Source organism: Prionailurus bengalensis, chromosome A1 (genome assembly GCF_016509475.1).
Source record: "Prionailurus bengalensis isolate Pbe53 chromosome A1, Fcat_Pben_1.1_paternal_pri, whole genome shotgun sequence".
Taxonomy (NCBI): domain Eukaryota; kingdom Metazoa; phylum Chordata; class Mammalia; order Carnivora; family Felidae; genus Prionailurus; species Prionailurus bengalensis.
In genome coordinates this window covers 70891012-70912407 of record NC_057343.1, presented here as the reverse complement: position 1 = coordinate 70912407, position 21396 = coordinate 70891012, and the positions used below count along the sequence as shown (strand labels likewise).

The following is a 21396-nucleotide window of genomic DNA, read 5'->3' as shown; positions in this document are numbered from 1 at the left end:
TCTGCATACTCTAGGTGAAAAATAGGCTTAAAAAGGTTAAATTACTTGCCCCAGGTCACAGCTAGTTAGTTGAGGGGCTGAGATTTAAACCCAGTTCTGCCTTGACTCTAAAGAAAAAAAGGTTTTCTAATGTAGAACAAGGAAATATGATATCTTGATATCATGGTCCATGGTCCAAAAAGATTTTCATTATTACTATTTTTAGTGCTTTGCATGTTATCTTTTTGGTTCCTCAAAAAATTAAACACAGAATTACCATCTGAACCAGCATATCTACTCTTTGTTATATACCCAAGAGAACTGAGAACAGATGTTCAAACTAAAATTTAAATATGCACAGCAGCACTATCATAATAGCCAAAAAAGTGAAAACGCCCCCCAAATGTTCATCAGCAGATGAACAGACAAACAAAATGTGGTCTATCCTTACAACAGAAAATCATTCAGTCAGAAAGGGACTGTAGTGCTGATACCTGCTACAGTATGGATGGACCTTGAAAACATGTTAAGCGAATGAAAGCAGCCACAAAAGCCACATACTGCATGATTCCATTTACATGTAATGCTCAGAATTTAAAAATCCATACAGACAAGAAGCAGATTAGTGGCTGTCAGGGGAAGGGAAGAGAAGGGAATGGTGAGTGGCTGCTTAATGTAGGTACTGGGTTTCTTTTTGGGGTGATAAAAGTTCTGGAATCGGACACTGATCGGTAATGATTGCACAACAACATGAATGTACTAGAAGACAACGACTGAACACTTTAAAATGGTGAATTTTGTCTTATGTGAATTCTACCTGAATAAAAATACATGACTTTTCCGTACTGAGGACACTAACCACAGATGCTGCAAAGCTTAGCCATGTGGGCTGTAACAGAAGCATCACAGCTAATGAGAGAGAGAAGGGCTGGGACTGGGGGGGAAGAAGGCAGCAACCCAGCAACTCCACCGTCCCCACAAGGCGCCCATGTAAAAATACACTCGTCAAAAACCCCAGTGTGGTTCACACCCCAGAGAGGAGAGGCCGCCATATCCTATCATATTGGTTTTCCTATTTCTGACCACCTGACTATTTGGTAAACTTCTCAGGGTTCCACAAGAATACTGTCTCATGAAGTAACTTCCTGAAAGTTTTCATCAGAAAGGGGCTAAAGCAAAAATAAGTGTAGAAGTCCAAAAAAGCGCAATAAACCGGGCACCACAAGGGACACCTCCTGCTTCCGTTATGATTTTTTCTTTGGGCCTCCAGGCTTCCCAGAAGAAAACTCAATGAAACTTATCTTCAGTGACCAAGTTAGGGAGGAACGAGAGTGCCTTCTGGTGTAATCTCAACAAAGACTTCCATAAAACTGCCTGGGAATCAAAAGGTCTCAAGTTTATTTTTGTTACATTCATTTCCCTATGGTGTTCAAAAGTAAAACGCTGTAAGCCACCCACAAGTCCACTCCTGTTCCTCATGTACCGAGGACAATTCACTGACACTGGGCTCCTGCCACGCTGACTCCTCCTCAGAGAGGTCACCAAACAACAGGGCAGAGTGCCTGGCTCAAAGGGCAGCCAACACATGCTGGTTACCCGACCGGTGCTTGTAAAATATATCAGGGAAGCGAACAAGAGAAAAGACTAATAACAATTTCAAAAAAACAAGCACAACAAAGAGGCAAGGAGGAGAATGTGCCTTTTGTATATTGATACAAAAATATATTCTGTACCTAAAATGTTTAGAGAGTGTGAGTTAGGTGGGAAAAAAGGGCAATAAAATTTGAAAAGAAGTTCTAAAACAGGGCATAACACAGCGGCTTGCATGCCAGAGAAAAGTGTGTCATATCTGCAACTCATCAACAATGGCATCAATCACTTTTATTTTGGTCCTGCCGCTATGCTGGACGCTACTCAGGTTTATCCTTCTTAGGAAGATTTTATACAAACATTAAGCTTTTCGTTAAGCATAAAAAGCAGTAATTGTTAAAAGTGCTAATTAGACAGGGAATACAATTATAATAAAATAATAATTTAATTTTTTTTTTATTTTTACATTTATTTATTTTTGAGAGACACAGAGAGACAGAGCACAAGTGGGGGAGGGGCAGAGAAAGAAGGAGACACAGAACCCAAAGCAGGCTCCAGGCTCCAAGCTGAAAGCACAGAGCCCGATGCAGGGCTTGAACTCACAAAGCCCAAAGAAGAAAACTATGAATGTTACACATAAATAGAGAATAAATTATCCAACAGTAAGAACAACTCTGAAAAAGTGAATGAAGAGGTTTGTGCATAGTTCTGAACTCTGCAATAAACTCTGAGAAAGAGAGAGAAAAAAAAAAGTAATTTTAAAAAAGGGAAAAATGTGTGGTTATTGGCAAGGAAATCTGTTCAAGTCCTAAAAAGGTCAGGCAGGAATCAGTGAAACAGGGGAAGTAGATGGCATAAAGTACATGATCAGTAGACTTCTGTCACTTAACAATTCAGCCCGACGTTGCCACACTGTCATCTTAAGACATAATCAAACGCTGGATTTCAGTCTTTAATACTCCAACTTTAATACGTTAGAAAGTCGGGCACCTGGGTGGCTCAGGGGGTTAAGCATATGACTTTGGTTCAGGTCATGATCTCATGGTTCACGAGTTCAAGTCCTGCACTGGATGAGCTTGAGCCCAGCTTCAGGAGAGCATGAGCCCCGCTTCAGGTGAGCCCTGCTTTTCTCTCTCTCTCTCCCTCTCTCTCTCTCTCTCTCTCTCCTTCCCTCCCTCCCTCCCTCCCTATCTCTGTGCCCCTCATGGTATTCTCTCTCCATCTCTCTCTCACTTGCCCCCTAAGCTGAAAGAAAGAAAGAAAGAAAGAAAGAAAGAAAGAAAGAAAGAAAGAAAGAAAGAAAGAAAGAAAGAAAGAAGGAAGGAAGGAAGGAAGGGGAAAGTCGGGTGCTTTGGGTGGCTCAGTGTGTTAAGTATCCGACTCTTGATTTCAGCTCAGGTCAAGATCTCACAGTCATAAGACTGAGCCCCCGTTTTGGGATTGTCTCTCCCTCCTCTCTCTGACCCTACCCTGCTCACGGGTGCATGTGCACACTCGTGCTTTCTTTCAAAATAAACATGTAAAAATAAATAAATAAAATGTTGCACATTAACTTTCCTCCTCACCCCCAAAAGCCTCACTACCAACACACGAATCAAATAAAACACATCTGTGTGGCCTGCCCCTTTTCAAAGCCTGGCCTAGAGAATCGCCAGAGAGGGAATGTCTATCAGAGAGATGTTAATTTAAGAGAGGGCTGAGCTGAGGGGTGCCTGGGTGGCTCAGGTGCTTAAGTGTCCAACTGGATCTTGGCCCAGGTCATGATCTCACAGTTTGTGGGATCAAGCCCTGCATCAGGCTCTGTGTTGATGATGTGGAGCCTGCTTGGGATTCTGTCTCTCCCTCTCTGTGCCCCTCCCTGGCTCCGTACTCTCTCTCTGCCTCTCTCTCTCAAAATAAATAAACTTAAAAAAAAAAAACTTTTTAAGAGAGGGCTGAGCTGTAAAGGCCGAGTACAGGGAAAGTGTGGCCAGTAACAGCTTCATCACAAACCATAGATGGTTCTACATGTTGAAAGACCTAATGAATCTTTGAATGAACAATGGATGACAAATAAGGATACCACAGCTACAAAGATAGACACTAGAACATCTGATTAAGACAAATGGGAGAGGCAGTTACCTATTCAGCAGATGTTTAATGTAGACTAAATGCGCCTATTTTGGGAAAAGATGCAGACAGAACATATTTCTGCAGGGTAGAGAAACCCAAGTCTGATTTGAAAGTTTTGAGGATCCAAGGAACCTCTCCCTTTTGGGTCTGGTGGAAAAGCATAAGAGAACCAAACTTAAAATCTATTTGTTTGGACTTGTATGTGGCGTTTGGGCACCTACTCTGTGTGTGAGCATGCTACTGACATCTCTAATCCCCAGGGGCTGAAACTGGCTAGCTGATGGGGACAAAAGCCCCACTTAAACTCTACGTACTAAAATTAATTCTAAAAGGATTAAAGCATCAAATAAAAGCAAGGAAAACAAAAAGACAGCTAGATGAAAGTTCAAGGTGACAGACTCATACACCTGTCCACTTTTCCTCCCTTCTAAAGTTATGCTGAAATAAGAACTCTCAAAACACGAGAGAAATGTCTCCTTCCAGAGTCCAGGGAACTAATCAATAAACACCAAGACCTCGGGAGAAGTATGACCAACAAGAATTACTCATCAGAATAATTTAGAGTATTTCTCAAACTTCAGTCATTCCCATTGTAGCACCACAATTTTGCTATATCCCAGTATCACCTATCATTTAATATTTTCTTTAAATAATTTATGATTTAATTAAATAAGCATATTTTAATTGAAATTTAGTATTACCACAGTAAATGGAAAATGAGTGTCAGTCTGTCATCAGTAGGTGGTAACTACAAAAATAAACACACTTTACTAAATTCTTACTAATATTATTGCTGATAGGAAGACCTGGGCCTGCCTCCTGTTCTCTGCTACCATAGGAAATGAGCTGCTATGAGAGAGGTTTTCAGACTAGTATCTGAGACTTGCTCTTTGATACAATCAAGACGAAAAAGAACTTTCTGAAAGGGAGTCATTATCTTACCTTTGTGTCAATGGCACTTCACGTTGGGCCCACATCCTGTTTAAACCATCTCTGTACCGTAAACACCACACGTGCACAGATGACAGCTGGGCCAGTAGGCCCTTCCACCAAACCCTGCCGAGACACACTTTCTCACATTTCTTCCCACACATGGCCATTCATTCATTCCAACACTCCAGATAGAAAAAAATCTTTACCCCAAAATAAAATCTAAGAAACGCTCTCTGAAGAAAGGGGGCAAAGTACTTTGGGAAGACACTGAGAGGGTCAGAAAAAAAGTAGAAAAGAGCTTGGGGCAACGTCAAACTCCCAAAGCAGATGGCAGCCTGGGTGACAGGCAATGGGGGGAAGGGGTAGCAAGAGAGTTTACTCAGGAGTAAAGCTCACAGAAAAGTGCCAACCCCACCTAATTTTGCTGACTGAACAGGATTCTCACCATCCCTTGCCTCATATAGGGAAACCAGCCTATCCACGTGCTACACACACTTGAACACGGCCTATAATCAGCCCCGACATTTAAGGTTTGGGCCTGATGGAGACAAAGACCTACCCACAAATAATGAGGAAACCCATACTAGCTACTTACGAATTCAGTCTTTCACTACGTACAAGAACGGCCAAGCAAGTATCCAGAAAGTTCACTACCTGTGTCCTCTATATGAAAGCTTACTCTGGGAGAATGTCCCTAGCCATCAGGGAAAAAAGACAAAGCCAAGAAGAAAATGATGCAAGAGTCAAGAAACAAATGTAGTTGAGTTTAACTTAATTTTTTTTTTTTTAAGAGTTTATTTTGAGAGAGAGAGAGAGAAAAAGCATGAAGCAAGGGCAGACAGGCAGAGAATCCCAACTAGGGTCCACGCTGTCGGCGCAGATGCAGGGCTCAATCCCACAAACTGTGAGATGATCTGCGCTGAGATCAAGAGTTGGGCGCTTAACCAACTGAGCCACCCAGGGACCTCGAGTTGAACTTAAGTAGTGAAGACCACCAAAAGAAATTAAACTCCTTGAAAAAGCACATGTTTTCTGACCTAGGGCTCTATGTCCTTCTGACTCTAATTACACATCCTGGTTCCACCATAAATATACAATCATAATAACATAAATAGAACTATTGGCTTTGATTTTCTATATAAAAATTAACTTACTGATAAAGCATGGAAGGCTTCATTACCATTACAGAACAGACTGTAAGCACACACGGCATATAGAGAACACAAATCAGGAATTAGAGTACAGAAGAGGAACCCATGTTCTTGGTCCAATTTCTCATTTTCATAGTGGAATCTACTGATAGTTCAAAAATTGGTAAATCAAAAAAGGGAGTTTCCTCCATTATTTAAAATCATACAGGTAACCACTTCAAGGAATAACTAAACCAAAACTAAAAGATGAAGGAGATGTGGGAGGTATGCAAATTCCTCATCTTTCACAACGGGGAATCTATAAATGGAACAAGTCATTGACAAATCAGTAGAGGCATAAATACATCACTTAAAGCTATAATAGTAGCTATAATATAAGCAGCAAAGAAAAAGGAACTTAAAAGTAGTTCTTCCTACTGAGGAGAATTCATATTATATACTTACTTATTGTTACCATACACTTATATTACCCACATTAATTACGCACATGTGTGCGCACACACACACACACACACACACACACACATACATTCATAGGGAAAAACAATCTACAAGAATACACTCCAAACTGTTGTTGGCATTGAGAGAAAACTTCACATTTCACTTCCTCCTCCTCTGGGCTATTTGAATTTGTACCAGCAGTATATAGTATCTTCCTAATTAGGAAAAAAGATACAAAAAATGTTAGATGAAAATTCAACAGATCTCAGAGGCATAGGGCTTGATTAAGAATAAATTTGGCCTAATAAAATTTATGAGCTAAATCCCTTTAATGACTTATTTATGAATGAAAAACTTTATATGAAAACACTTCATGAACAAAATTAAAAAGCAATTGACAAGTGGTTAAAATATTCGTAACATACACCGAGACAATAGCCAAAACCCTTAAAGGCTTTTATAAATGAACTTAATAAAACTATAATACTCCAGTAGAAAAAAAAATGGGCAAAGTACATGAACAATCGAATCTGTTAAAAAATATATTAAAATGGCCAGTAAGGGGCGCCTGAGTGGTTCAGTCGGTTAAGCTTCCGACTTCAGCTCAGGTCATGATCTCCTGGTTTGTGAGTTCGAGCCCTGGGTCGGGCTCTGTGCTGACAGCTCAGAGCCTAGAGCCTGCTTCACATTGTGGCTCCCTCTCTCTCTGCCCCTCCCCTGCTCGCATGCTGTCTCTCTCTCTCAAAAATAAGTGTTAAAAAAAATTTTTTTAAATGGCCAGTAAATATGAAAGGAGAAAAAATTTCACTCTCTCAAAGAAATGCAGATTAAGACAACAATAAAATGCCATTTTTTTCATCTCTTAAGTGGCAAAAATTATTTTAACTTATCATGCTCAACTGTTACAAGTGTGGTCAGACAGATATGCTCCTAAGCTGATAAAAAGGATGTGATACATCCTTTCTGGAAGGATTCAGGAATACAGATCAGAGCTTTAAAATGTTCCTCTTCTTTCTTTGATCCTGTAATTCCACATCTGTGATCATTTCTTTAGGATGAAGTCAAAGATATGATCAATAACTTAGTGATAAAGATGTTCACCACTGTTTAAATGGGGAAATGCTGGAGAAAAACATTTTAATACAACCTTTTAGGATATTTCAAAGTTATGATTCTGTATCCAAGACCATTTCAGGGAAGCATATTTGAATGCCATGTCTGCGTAAAGCCACATACACACACATGTAGGCATGTACACATGTGTGAGAGAGAAAAGAATGCTCAGGTAAACACTGCACAGAATAAGTCTAAGGGAAGGAGCACTAAGCTGTCAGGGGTGGTTTGTCAGTGGGGTAGTCATTATGTGGGACCACTCCTTTCTACATCTGTATTTGTATAATGTCCGAATTTTCTGCCAGCAGGCATGTTTCAGTTTTGTAATAATGCAAAACAAAACAAAGTTAAAAGCCAGCTTTGAACACTATTAACGACACAAGGCAAATTCATTTAAAAAGATTAAGTGAAAAAAGCAAAATACGAAACTGTACACAGGTCCAACTTTACTTTTAAACTTGTTTCTATACATACATATAGGTGACAAAATTTACACAACACCAATATGTAAACAGGAATGAAGTCTGGGCAGTACCGTGACATGGAATTTTATGTTTCTTCCTTATAGTTCCCAAATTTTATTCAATGAAAACCATCTCCAGTAAGTCTTAGAATCAAAGAGTTGATAAAGTCAAATTTCTCTGTTGCAGGGCCACTAAAGGTCTCAGAAGTACTAATTTGTCTTCTCAGTCTAAAAAAAACAGTACGGCTGGCAACATTAGGACCATACTCAGCTACAGAACACTTGCCAAAAAGTAATACTGTGCTCTTTGCACTCTATGGTGCTACATTCAAGGGACCAAAATGACATCAACACTGGAAAACGTCTGAGAACAATGACAACATAACTTAAAAACTCTTAAGAAACATATCTGGGAAAGAGAACAATGATTTAAATGAGGGTTAAATTTTAACTCTCATTTATAGTCATAATTTAAATGAAGGTTAAAACTTAAGCAACATACAGAATAACTATAGATAAAAACATTGTATTGTATACTTGAAATTTGTTGAGAGTAGATCCTTACATGTTTTCACCACACATACATATACACAAAAAGATAACTATGTGAGGTGATGGGTATATTAATTTACTTGATTTCAATACCATTTCACAACAGGTACGTACAACAAAAGGTCACGTATAACATAAATATATAATACTTTTATTTGTCAACTGTATCTTAATAAAGCTAATAAAAATAAACTAAACAAGTGGTACCTCACTGGCTCAGTCAGAAGAGCAGTCAACTGTTGATCTCAGGGTCCTAAGTACAAGCCCCACATTACATGTAGAGATTATTAAAAAAAAGAGTTGGTTAAGGATCCAACTCTTCATTTCAGCTCAGGTCATGATTTCATGGTCGTGAGATCAAGCCCCATGGAGCCTGCTTGGGATTCTCTCTCTCTCCCTCTTCCTCTGCCCCTCCCTGCTCAGGCGCACTCGTGCTCTCTCAAAAACAATTAAACTTTTAAAAAATCAGCTAAACATTATATTATTTGACTTAAAAATAAACTTAAAGCAATTTTTTAATTAAAAAAAACATGGAGCACCTGGGTGGCTCAGCTGGTTGAGTATCGACTCTTGATTTTGGCTCAGGTCATGATCCCAGGGTCCTGGGACTGAGCCCCACACTGGGCTCCATTCCAAGCATGGAGCCTGCTTGAGATTCTCTCTTTCTCTCCCTTTGCCCCTCTCCCCTGCTCAGCTCTCTCTAAAATAAATAAATAAAATAAATAAACACAGGCCCAAGGGAGACATTTAAAAACAAAACAACAACAAAAAACTTAAGCAGCTCCTCACTCTACCAGAGTTCCACAAGGCACACTTTATTTTTTTCAACGTTTGTTTTTTTTATTTTTGGGACAGAGAGAGACAGAGCATGAACGGGGGAGGGTCAGAGAGAGGGAGACACAGAATCGGAAACAGGCTCCAGGCTCCGAGCCATCAGCCCAGAGAGTGACGCGGGGCTCGAACTCACGGACCGCGAGATCGTAACCTGGCTGAAGTCGGACGCTTAACCGACTGCGCCACCCAGGTGCCCCTAGACTTTAAAAATGCTGGAGTAAATTATTTACAAGATATTCTTTATCAGATTGTACTTACTTATTAAAATTCTATAGAAATGCATTTTTTAAGTGTATTTATTTTGAGAAAGAGAGCGAGCATGCATGCACAAGGAGGAAGGGGCAGAGAGGGAGAAAGAGAAAGAGAATCCCCAACAGACTCCATATACAGTGTGGAGCCCGACGCAGGGCTCGAACCCACAAACCATGAGATCATGACCTGAGATGAAGTCGGACGCTTAACCAACTGAGCCACCCAGGCACCCCTAGAAATGCATTTTTAACACAGCCTGATTTGAGATAGGCTCCATCATCATTAATATGACTGATAACTGACACAACCTGAGAACAGAAGAAGATAATAACTTGACTAATAAGGGATGAAGAGAGAAAAAAGAAGAAAATGCAAATAACTATAGTGTATTAGCTATGACAAAAAGATCCTAATTAGGACATAAAACATCCCAACTGAAAGCAAAACAGGATATTGGTTCCTACTTAGAAAGAAAGAGGGAGACGCGGGGGTTGAAAGGAACATAGTAGAACACAGGAGCACATCTACAGCAGTCAGGACACAGCAATGCAGTTTTCCAGGACTCGGAAAAGAGCTCCACTGCAAAGCTGAGCTATTACATTCATCACTAGACTACAACTATCTCAGTGGTCAAGAGAGAGAAGTGTTAATAATACTTCCTTAAGTCTGGGAAGCAGTACTGTGCATTCGTTTCAGAGCACAGAAAGTGGACTCATATTGACTAGGTTCAAATTCTCATCATGCTTCTTACCAGCTATGTGATCTTGGGAAAGCCACTTAAACGTCTGTGCCAAAGCTTCTTCATCTGCAAACTGGGAAGAATAATCCCACTACCTCATCAGGTTGTTCTGAGAATTAAATGAGTTAATAGATGGAAACTGCTTAGAACAGAGCCTAGCAGTAATTGTTACATGATATGTTACACAAACAAAATTTACAGTTATAGTGTGACATAAGTAAAACTAACAATAACTCACACTTAATAGTCATTAATTGAAAATTTTTAAGAAATCATATAGATATGTAGACCCCTCATTTAGGTTATGGCTCTTTCTCCCAGGAATTTTTCCTAAGGCTTAGAAGTTATATTGCCATAGCTCCTAGCCATTTTCCTTCAAGGGAAAGGGGAATAAATTTACATTAGTTTTGGAAGTAGGCAAACCTGGGTTCAAATCCTAGCTCTTCTTTTAAAAAAAAAAAAAAATTTTTTTTTACATTTATTTATTTTTGAGAAACAGAGTGAGACAAAGCATGAGTGGGGGAGGGGGAGAGAGAAGGAGACACAGAATCTGAAGCAGGCTCCAAGGCAAGCGGTCAGCACAGAGACTGATGCGGGGCTCGAACCCACAAACAGTGAGATCATGACCTGAGCCGAAGTTGGACACTCAACCGACTGAGCCACCCAGGTGCCCCCAAATCCTAGCTCTTCTACATATATACTAGTTATGTGATTTTGGATGAGTTCTGTTCTGAGCTTCAAAGTATTCATTTGTGGCAAAGATAATAATACCTAGCATTACTCTGAAAATTAAATATAATAACTTAAGGAAAACAATCTTTTCTCCTTTAAATTGTGGTGAAGTTATACCATCCTTTGGGGTTGGAATTTGGCAGCATGCATCAAAAATTATAAAATAATACAGTTTATTTATTCTTCTTTCACCTCTAGAAACATCTGAAAATTAAGATGCTCTAAGCATCACTATAATAGAAAAAAAAAAGAAAGGAGAGAAGCACAAACCTAATTCTGTAAGAACAGCATACTTGGAAAATGCTTATGACAAAGGAGAGAAAAGCAGAATACACACATAGTCACTGTGATTGCTTTTTAAAAGTATTTTGTGTGAAATAAACGCAAGTTACAAAATAGCATTTGAGTGTGATAAATTTATTTTTAATTATTTATTTGGATATTTACTTTTGCATTAGAAAAAGTATGAAGATAAATACCAAAATGTCAATAAGTGCTATTTTTATTTCTTTCTACTACTTTCCCATATTTCAGAGTTTTCTAAAATGAACTTTATTCAATTTATCGTAACAAAATCAGTTCATTTATTTTTTTTTTTAATTTTTTTTTTCAACGTTTATTTATTTTTGGGACAGAGAGAGACAGAGCATGAACGGGGGAGGGGCAGAGAGAGAGGGAGACACAGAATCGGAAACAGGCTCCAGGCTCTGAGCCATCAGCCCAGAGCCTGACGCGGGGCTCGAACTCACGGACCGCGAGATCGTGACCTGGCTGAAGTCGGACGCTTAACCGACTGCGCCACCCAGGCGCCCCAAAATCAGTTCATTTAAAACAAGACTATAAGGAGCGCCTAGGTGGCTCAATTGGCTAAGCATCCGTCTGACTCTTGGTTTCGACTTAGGTCATGATCTCATGGTTTGTGAGGTCAAGCACCACACTGGGCTCTGTGCTCACAGCACAGAGCCTGCTCAGGATTCTCTCCCCCATCTCTCTCTGCCCCTCCCCCTCCCCCACTCGCTCGCTCTCTCAAAATAAGTATTAAAATTTAAATATAAAAAAACCAATTATATAAATATCTTGAGGAAAATATGAAGAAAAAAGAAGAAAAAGATGAAAAAATTAATGGAAATGCTTAACAGTGGTTTTTCTCTATCTTTCAAACTTTCTATAATGTGATTAATTACTTTGAGACTGAAAAAGAAACACTTTTTAAAATCATTCTCCCTTGGGGCGACTGGGTGGCTCAGTAGGAAGGGCATGCAACTCTTGACCTCAGGGTCATGAATTTGAGCCCCATGTTAGGTGTAGAGATTACTTAAGTAAATAAATATTTTAAAAAATAAAAAATAAAGCATCCTCCCTCAAGCTTGTCCTTCCCTAATTAATACCTGTCTTTCCTTCTCAGTTAAAATTCTTTTTTTTTTTTTTTAACATTTACTTATTATTGAGAGACAGAGACAGAGCATGAGCAGGGGAGGGACAGAGAGAGGAGGAGACACAGAATTCAAAGCAGGCTCTAGGCTCTGAGCTGTCAGCACAAGGCCCGACTCGGGGCTTGAACTCAAGGACTCATGAGTTGATCATGAGTTGAACTCATGAGAGATCATGACCTGAGCCAAAGTCAGACCCTTAACCGACTGAGCCACCCAGGCACCCTCAGTTAAAATTCTTAAATAATATCTTCCTTGAGAGTTTCAAGGATACACTGTACTCCTCAAAAACTTAAGAAATGTAGGAAATACCTTATCCCCAAGAGTCAAGCATTACAGGCAACTGTGCAGGGTTTGGGCAACCCAAACCTGATGAATTAATCCTTTACTGCAACAAATAATGAAATCAGAGCAGAAAATATAAATTCTAATGTCACCTTTCAAGGGCCAGCCAAAATGATTCTTGGCCCCCAAAAGAGAAACACAACTAGAACAAGATGATAAAACTGGAGTTTCCATTAAGGTACCAAATACAAGGGCTGCTGCACACCAAAGGGAAGTTCTACACCAAAATGCAGGATTTACAAAGAAAACTAATCTAATGCAATCCCATGTCTGTTAAGATTCCTCTCAGCCTTATTATGAAGATAGAAAGAGTGGGTGGAACAGCAAGAGTTCTCTGCTGAACAGAGGGCATGAGGAAAAAGATCTGTGGTGTGCGTATCCAAGTGTGGTGAGTACAACTACACCCTCACATCGAGCTGAGTCGGGGGCTCAGGGGGCCTATTCAGTGAGCTAAATATGTGACGCCTGAGGTGACATGGTGGCTTTCCACCTCGGTAAACCAGAGTAGAAGAAGAAGCCAAGTTGATCACAGGGTTCACATGCACAACCAAGGCAAAGAACCCAGCAATTCCAGAGAAGCAGAGATGCACCGCATGCAATGGTCAGCAATGGGGTCAAGTCTGTTTCAGTCCAACAGTGCTCTTAAGCAAGCCAAAAGGACTCCAGAAGAAGGAAACTGCAGGTGGACCTAAGTTCCTAGGAACTAAGGAAGAGTCATCAAATAAAGTCCACCAACATAAAGATGCGTCCCCCCCGCCCCAACCCAAGCCCAGGGGAGTAGCGGGGACGGTAAGCTCACAGGAATCTAAAGAGCCCACAAGAGGGTTAGCTTTAACTAAAGAACTATCCTATTTCCTATTCCTTCCTCCTCCCACACCACTCAGTCTAGAACCTAGTAAGATCAGAAACAGAAAATCTGAGACAGAGGGGAAAACAAAAAAAGAGTAGAAGCCAATCACAGCCTTTTCTCTCACAGCAAGTGGTTGCCAAGTACAAGTCTTAACTGGGAGAAAGGAGAAAACGTCTTACCTTTGAATGAAGACTGAAGTGCTGACTAAAATGTTCAACTGCATTTTTTTTTTTAATGTAGGCCCCATGTCCAACATGGAGCTCGAACTCACAACCCTGAGATCAAGAGATCAAGATCAAGCTCTACCAACTGAGCCAGCCAGGTGCCCTTAACTACATATTTTTAAATTTAAGTTGAGCCTGTATTTTGTGACTTCTATTTCCTAAGATTAGCGCCACCTGAATGTATTTTTCGTCTTTTATTTACTACTGAATTCCAAGCATCTGGAAGACAGGCTGGCCCACAGAAGTGCTCATTAAACAACTGATGAATCAATAACTTGAAGAGTGAAGAAAAAAGTCATAGATCTGATACCTTTTCATAAAGACAAAAAGCTTTCCAAGCTGCATACACTTTAAAGGGATGGTGAGAGACAAAAATATTTGATCATCTCCCACAAGTATTTAACACACTGAATACGTAAAGAAAGAATATGTCAGTAACAACACAGCTTGGTACTTCTTTATAGCAAAAAACAGCTGCAGTGGTAAATTGTCGAGGTGTCCATTTCAGCATTTTGCAGGGGACAGAGTATGCAGACCCTGAATGACCCCACCCGTCACTATAGCTTGCCCATCTCCAGAGTGAGATAAATATCCTTACAGTCATGACAACGTTGTACGGATCTAACTCCCCTAACCACATCTGACTCCAAGCTCCCTAACTGGTGGTTTTGGATCAAAACCAGTTTCACTGGTTCCACCTCAGCTCAAAACTGTATTTCTCAGTCTAATAAATTTGTACTGGCTCCCACCTCAGTGCTGTGTGAATTTAGTTATAGCAAGATACCCAAGCACCTAAGTCTTCAAAGGGCCAAACTGAGCTGTGTCTCCCCCAGATTCCCTCCCCAGCTGTGTGTCCCTATGGTCCACTCTCCCTATTTCTACTCTCCACCTCTGGTTCACTCCTTAACTCAACTAAGCAGGTTTCGACCCTAATGAGCCACTGAAACTGCCCTCTTTACAGTAACCATACCCACTAATGCCAAATCCAGCAAACGCTGAGGATATGAGACAACCAGGTGAGTACAGAATTTAAAAATAAAAGTCAAGGAGTAAAGACGTTTAGAAAGAAATGTTCACCAAAGCCAATGCAAGAAAACATTCCACTAAGACAGGGACTGGGAAGCACCCAGTAGATTCGTGGGTGTGGAAGTCCCTGGTCACCTGGTCCATGGTAGTTTTCATGGAGAGGTGGGGCAGATTCCGGCTGTGGTGGGTGGAGTACAAAGCCAGTGGGCAAACCCCGAAGAACAGCTGATGAACTGTAGAGGGCTAAAGAGTGCAGGGATGTGAGAAAGGAAATCAAGCAAAGGTCATCTTTCAAGGACTGTGGTTGGGAAGAAGAAACAGCAGTCAGCAGCTGGAAGGTGCAGGATAGACAGGTGGGTTAGGCTTTTGCATTTTTCAGAACACACTCAGGAGAAGGATCCAGTTGAAAATCCCTAACGCTTGGGTGCCTGGGTAGCTCAGTGGGTTAAGCGTCTGACTCTTGATATCAGCTCAGGTCACGATCTCATGATTCATGAGATCAAGCCCTGCATTGGGCTCTGCACTGACAATGCAGAGCCTGCTTGGGATTCTCTCTCTCTGTCCCTCCCCCACTCATGCTCTTCCTCTCTCTCAAAAAAAATAAGCTTAAAAAGAAACAAAAAACAAAACCCTAACCCTGATCTAGGAGCTTTACATACACTAACTTTTTAAATTTTTTTTTTTTAATTTTTTTTTCAGCGTTTATTTATTTTTGGGACAGAGAGAGACAGAGCATGAATGGGGGAGGGGCAGAGAGAGAGGGAGACACAGAATCGGAAACAGGCTCCAGGCTCTGAGCCATCAGCCCAGAGCCCGACGCGAGGCTCGAACTCATGGACCGCGAGATCGTGACCTGAGCTGAAGTCGGACGCTTAACCGACTGCGCCACCCAGGCGCCCCTTTAAATTTTTTTTTTTTAACGTTTATTATTTTTTGAGAGAGAGGCAGAGACAGAGAGCAAGCAGGGAAGGGGCAGAGAGAGAGGGAGACACAGAATACGAAGCAGGCTCCAGGCTCTGAACTGTCAGCACAGAGCCTGATGTGGGGCTTCAACTCACAGACCTCAAGATCATGACCTGAGCTGTAGTCCGGCCGCCCAACCGACTGAGCCACCCAGGTGCCCCTATACACACTAACTTTTAATCTTCACAACAACTCAATAAAACAGATACTAATATTCTCTCCTTTCCACAGGCAGGGGATCTGAAGCACTCTGGGAGTCTCTGAAAAGCCCCCTACAGTATCAACAAGAAAAAGCGCCAGATTTAACCACGTGCCGGGCTCATGCTCTCAGAGGAGAGAAGGAAGAAGTGGCAATCGGCAAAGGCAGTAAAGAAGGAATTACCAAGAGATGGAGGGGGGCTAGGGGAAGGGGCTTCATTCTTTTAGCCTGGGGAAAAGGGAAAGGAACAAAGTCTGTATGCCAAACCAACTCACTCATCCCTCAAAACTCAACCAGAGTATCACCCACTCCACGTGAAGTCTCTGACAACTATTAAAGTGTGGATATAAACAAGATAGAGAGAGACCGTGCCCAGGTGACAGCCCTTATTTTGCGGGTCTTTTAAGAGTGATATGGGTAGAGACTGGGAAGAGTCTTGAGGATAGGGATGAAAGGGTAAGGGCCCAGGGAGACGACTGAATTCAAGAACTCAGCTCAGATCAGGTGCCACACGTGAACATGAGCTGGGGTTTTACCAGATGACTGTAGCGGAACAGGAACACCAGGTCTCTGAGAGTCTTGCTGAGAACTCAACTCCAGACTTGATATGGAAGTTGCCAGAAATGGGCTGGAAACTGGAGACAACGAGGAGAATGGAGAGTCTGGGGATCAGAGTCACTGTGGTGAGAGTATAGAAGCTGCAAGAGTTTGTTTACAACAAAAGACAAATCAAATTGAACTGGGGGTAAAAGGCAGGTTTCTTCCATGGACACACTCACCTCTGCCTACTCGGCCATCTCCTCTTTCCCTACCATCCCGGCTACTAGAATTGCCTGAGGTCCTGTCCTCGGCCTTCTAACTCTACTCACTGCTTCCGGTGTCCTCACTCATGTCCATGGCAGAGCTCCCACCTAACTATCCATGTCCAGTCCAGCTCTCGCTCTCCAAATGTCCCCCGGGAAATCTCTGGGCACTACAGCCCCCCGCCCCACCCCCCGCATTACATGTGTCCACAGCTGAACTCATCTTTCTCCCAAAATGAGCTCCCCCTTTCTGCATCCCCTACCTTAGTGAATGGTGCCACCATCTGTCTCCCCAGAGCCACCTTTAACTCCTCTTTATGCCCAAAATCTAACAAGTTTTAATGACACAATCCACTTAATCACACATCTTTAGAACCTTTCTTCACTGTCATATTCATTCTTACCGCTACCACCTGACCTGGGCCTTCAGCATTTCTCACTGGACTCTATTTTCTCTGCCCTTCTGCTGGCCACCCTTTCGTTTTGATCTAAATCTCTTTGTCCACTAGAATCTCCTGGGGATAACTTTGAAAATTCAGATTTCTGTTGCCCACACTGGCCTTTCTCAATCTCTCTGTGGATGAGACCCAGGACTATGGACATTCAGAAAGCTCGATGTTGGTTTTTTTGCAGCCAGGCCTCAGGCAACATCTAGAAAACACTGCTCCTATCACCAACAATAATCTCCCATCTTCCCTCCCACAGCAACATGAAGCATTCACAAGTGGTGCTCTAGACCATCACCTCCTTCCGCGTCTCCGGACTTTGCCCTATCAGTCATGCCTATCTGTGTACCTGAACAGGAGGAGCCTTAGCCATTCCTCCACCTTCTTCCCCAGGGCCTCCTCTTCTCTCTCTCGTCAGGTGGGTGATTTCACCACACCCCTCTTAAACTGCTCAGTGCAGCCATAACCGTCAATCCTCTAATTCAAAGACAGAGTCACAAACACCCTGCCCTGGCAGCACCAGCATTCTTCAGCACCTTGAAAATGCCCAGTTGTGCCTGGTTCCGTCTTTGCGTTTGCTCTTCCCTTTTTGCAAAATGCACGTTTTTCAATAAATTCTGACATGGCTGGCTCCTTCATACCATTTGGGTCTCCTCTCAAAGTCACCCTCCCAGGGGCGCCTGGGTGGCGCAGTCGGTTGAGCGTCCGACTTCAGCCAGGTCACGATCTCGCGGTCCGTGAGTTCGAGCCCCGCGTCGGGCTCTGGGCTGATGGCTCAGAGCCTGGAGCCTGTTTCCGATTCTGTGTCTCCCTCTCTCTCTGCCCCTCCCCCGTTCATGCTCTGTCTCTCTCTGTCCCAAAAATAAATAAACGTTGAAAAAAAAAAAATTAAAAAAAAAAAAGTCACCCTCCCAGATATCCTCCCACACCACACTTGCTAAAGCAGTCATCCACCATAACCTCAATCTATTACACTCGTATTTTCTTCATGACACTTATCACTATGTGAAATCACATCGTTAACTTACTTGATCCTGTTTACTACTCTATCCTCTGTACACAAACAGTGTGTGGCTTACATGGGTACCCAACAGATACTGCTGAATAAATAAATGAGAGGAAAGCAAATGCAGCACTAAATCACCATTATCTACTAGTCACAAAATGAGGGAAATATGCAGGTGATAGGAAATGGCAGGTACTTTTCCTTTGAAAAGAGAATGTTACTCATCATCCATGGGGTCATGGGCAGATTATTCTTCCTCAGGATACTTACTCAAGATCAGAACTTTGACTTACCAAACAGCCACACAACTTACCTAGATGAAATCAATTCCCTGTCAGCGGGTAGCCTTGCAAAGAAAAATGTTAAAGTAGATAACTACTGATACCCAGCCTTGCCAAAAACCAGTCCTTGGAAAAACTGCCCAAACTCCACTGCAAACAGGGACCCAGACTTGTTCAACATTGCAATCCCAGCACCTAGCAGTTTCCAGCCCACAATAGATGGTCAAAATGTTTGTTAAATGAGCACAGAAGACATAGCCTTCTGAGGAATGGCCATCCCATCAAGTCTTACCCTGAGGACACACTTATTTTAGAAACAGCGCAGGACAGCTGAGAAGTCTTGGCCTATGCCTCTCCCTGAGCAGGAGTTTGGTTCCTAGAATTCAGTACTCATCAACCCTGTGCCATAGGTAATAAAGTATTACCTTCTCCATTGTCACCGTGTATCAAATCTGAATAAACTTTGCCAATACAATGGCTAATACAGTATAGTAACCAGTGACAGTAATCAGTAACCCAGTAATACAGTACAATGACCTTTCTTTTTCATGTATTCTGGTCAGCAAGAAAGGATGGCTCGGAATGTTGAAACAACTAAAATTAAAGACCCTATCATTAATTTTACATCCACCAGTGTATGGCTCACTGTGTGATCCCAAGAAAAATCACACCACCTTCTTGACCAACAGTGTCAACAATCTCATGTTCTTTAACCAAAGAGTAGTTTGGGGATGATTAACTAGCCAGTACTTGTAACCTACTCTGAGGCCAATGAGTATCGTAAGTCAAATTAATTATGAAACAAAGGAAATCAGGGGTGCCTGGATGCTCAGTTAATCGAGCATCCGACTCTTGATTTCGGCTCAGGTCATGATTTCACAGTTCTTCAGATCAAGCCCCACATCGGCTCTGTACTGACAGCACGGAGCCTGCTTGGGATTCTCTCCCTCTCTCTGCCCCTCCCCTATGTGCGTGCTCTCTCTCTCTCTCAAAATAAATAAATAAATAAATAAACATTTTTTTAAAAAAGGGAAATCATAAATATTCAATCTACTCCAAAACCAGAAGTTGGGAAGTGAGGAAGGTTTTAAATTAGGCCTGTGGCTCTGATACTCTCAGACGGAGACCTGTATTCTCAGAAAAGATTTCCAACAATCAAAACAGATCTTTAAGCTCTGGAAATGTCAACTGCTCCCATACTCTAGCAAGATTAAGCTCACATGTAGAGAGATATGAAGTACTAACAGTGACAAGCAATCGCAAAATTATGCCTGTTGAACAGTTCACTGTTGATGTGCCAGTGCCTAATCCTAGGCTTTTTACTTAACACACAGCCCACGTCACCAAAAGCCAACTAAACAATTTCAGTGAAAAAAATAAAGTTGTCTAAAAGGTTGCATATACTCCATTGCCCTCTCTCTGCTGGCCACCGCTGACGTTCAAGGAAAAGATCACAGCAACATCCAGGAGCAATGTCCGCGCCTTCCTGCCAAATGACTTCTTAACTTCCTTCCACTTTAATGGACTTTCATCAGTTTTTATTTGTCTAAAAACTCTTAAGGGACACCGAGTTAGAAAGAAACCTAAGTAAACCTGAGGAGTCAGCTCCTGAGACGGAGGCTGGAATTTGCATCTGGGGGAGAGCCAGTTCGGTCCCTCTGTAGCCCAAATGGAGCAAGGTGACTGGAAAGGGAGCAGTCTTCCAGCATCGATTCCACCAGGGCAAGCCTCTTCTGGCACAGGCGCCGACGAGCGCCAACGGGTCGAGCCTGGAACACTTCAGGACTCCCAGCCCGACCCTAACCGTCCAGCCCACCTGCGGCAGCCCCTGGACACCTGAGCATCGCACCTGGGGTTCATAGATGGGGACCGGGGCTGACGGCGGAACTCAGTCCCCACTCGCACCTCCAGTCTGAGGTGGGGGCGGTGCCCGCCGCCCCTCACCGGCAGGAACCACTAAGGTTCGGGCGCGGGGATGAAGGGTCGGCCCCCAAACCTCCAGCAACCCCGAGGGTCCCCGCTGCCCCGAGTCTTCTCAAGGAGGTGCCTAGGGTGGCGCGTAGGGAACAGCCATGAAAGCGGCAGCCGGTACTCACAAAGCCCACTGGAGCCGGTGCTGGTGAACATGGTCCCGCCGGACCCGGAGCCCCGCGGGGGGACAGGGGGAGGGGAAGTGGAGGTGGAGGGACCCGGCGACAACGCAGGCGCACTCCTGGCGTGGCGGCGAATCTGGCAACTGGATTCCACTCCAGGGGCTGCCTGTGAGCGGCGCATGCGCGGCCCGTGGGGCGCACTGCTTCTCCCGCCCCCTCCCTTCCTGCCTGGGAAGGGAAGTCGGTCCGCAGCTGGGGCGATCCGTGTGTCCGGGTTTTCCGACTGCCGCGGGCCCCCTTTAGAAAAGGAATGGGAATAAACGGGAAGAGTGTAACTCCTGGAAGCTGCACTAAAATACTCAGCGTCGCCCCACGCCTGGTGGAGCCGCGTGGCAGCGGATTCCTCCAGAGTGCCGGCGTCGGGATATTCCTCGCGACCTCTAACCTCTCCACGGACGGGACGCCCGGCGCGTTCCACGCATGCTCAGTCTTTCAGGACAGACCCTCCCCCCCCCCCCCCCCCCCCGCCTTCCCCCCGCTGTCCCCCCTTGAAGTTCGCTCCCGCGAGGACTGTAGACAATAAATGTCTCGAGTTCCGGTATCCAGCCAAGTGCTGGAGGCCGCTGGGTCGCCGGGAGCAACGCTGCCTAGGGTCCTCCCTTTCCAACGTCGATCCTGCGCGGAATCCCCTGAAAAGGCGCCGAGTGTCGTGGTCCCCAGATACACCCTACCACACCGCGCCGGCCGGTGACGAGAATCCTGGGACTGACGAGTCTATGGCTGAACGACCTTGCTCCCTAAACTTCTGCTTTGGCGTCCTTCTCAGACATGGGCCATTT

The 21396-nt window shown here is 43.2% G+C and overlaps 1 protein-coding gene across 2 annotated transcripts in view; it reads right to left on the bottom strand.

Annotated features, from left to right (window-relative positions):
* Positions 1–21067, bottom strand: part of UBAC2 (UBA domain containing 2) — a 173695-nt gene extending 152628 nt beyond the window's left edge. The window contains exon 1 of one of the 2 annotated variants that reach the window (XM_043582266.1): positions 20561–21067. In XM_043582266.1, coding sequence (XP_043438201.1) covers positions 20561–20738 — 178 coding nt within the window. In that variant the 5' untranslated portion in view covers positions 20739–21067. The remainder of the gene's footprint in view (positions 1–20560) is intronic. The other variant, XM_043582270.1, reaches the window with a different exon arrangement.
* Between the last annotated feature and the right edge of the window lie 329 nt (positions 21068–21396).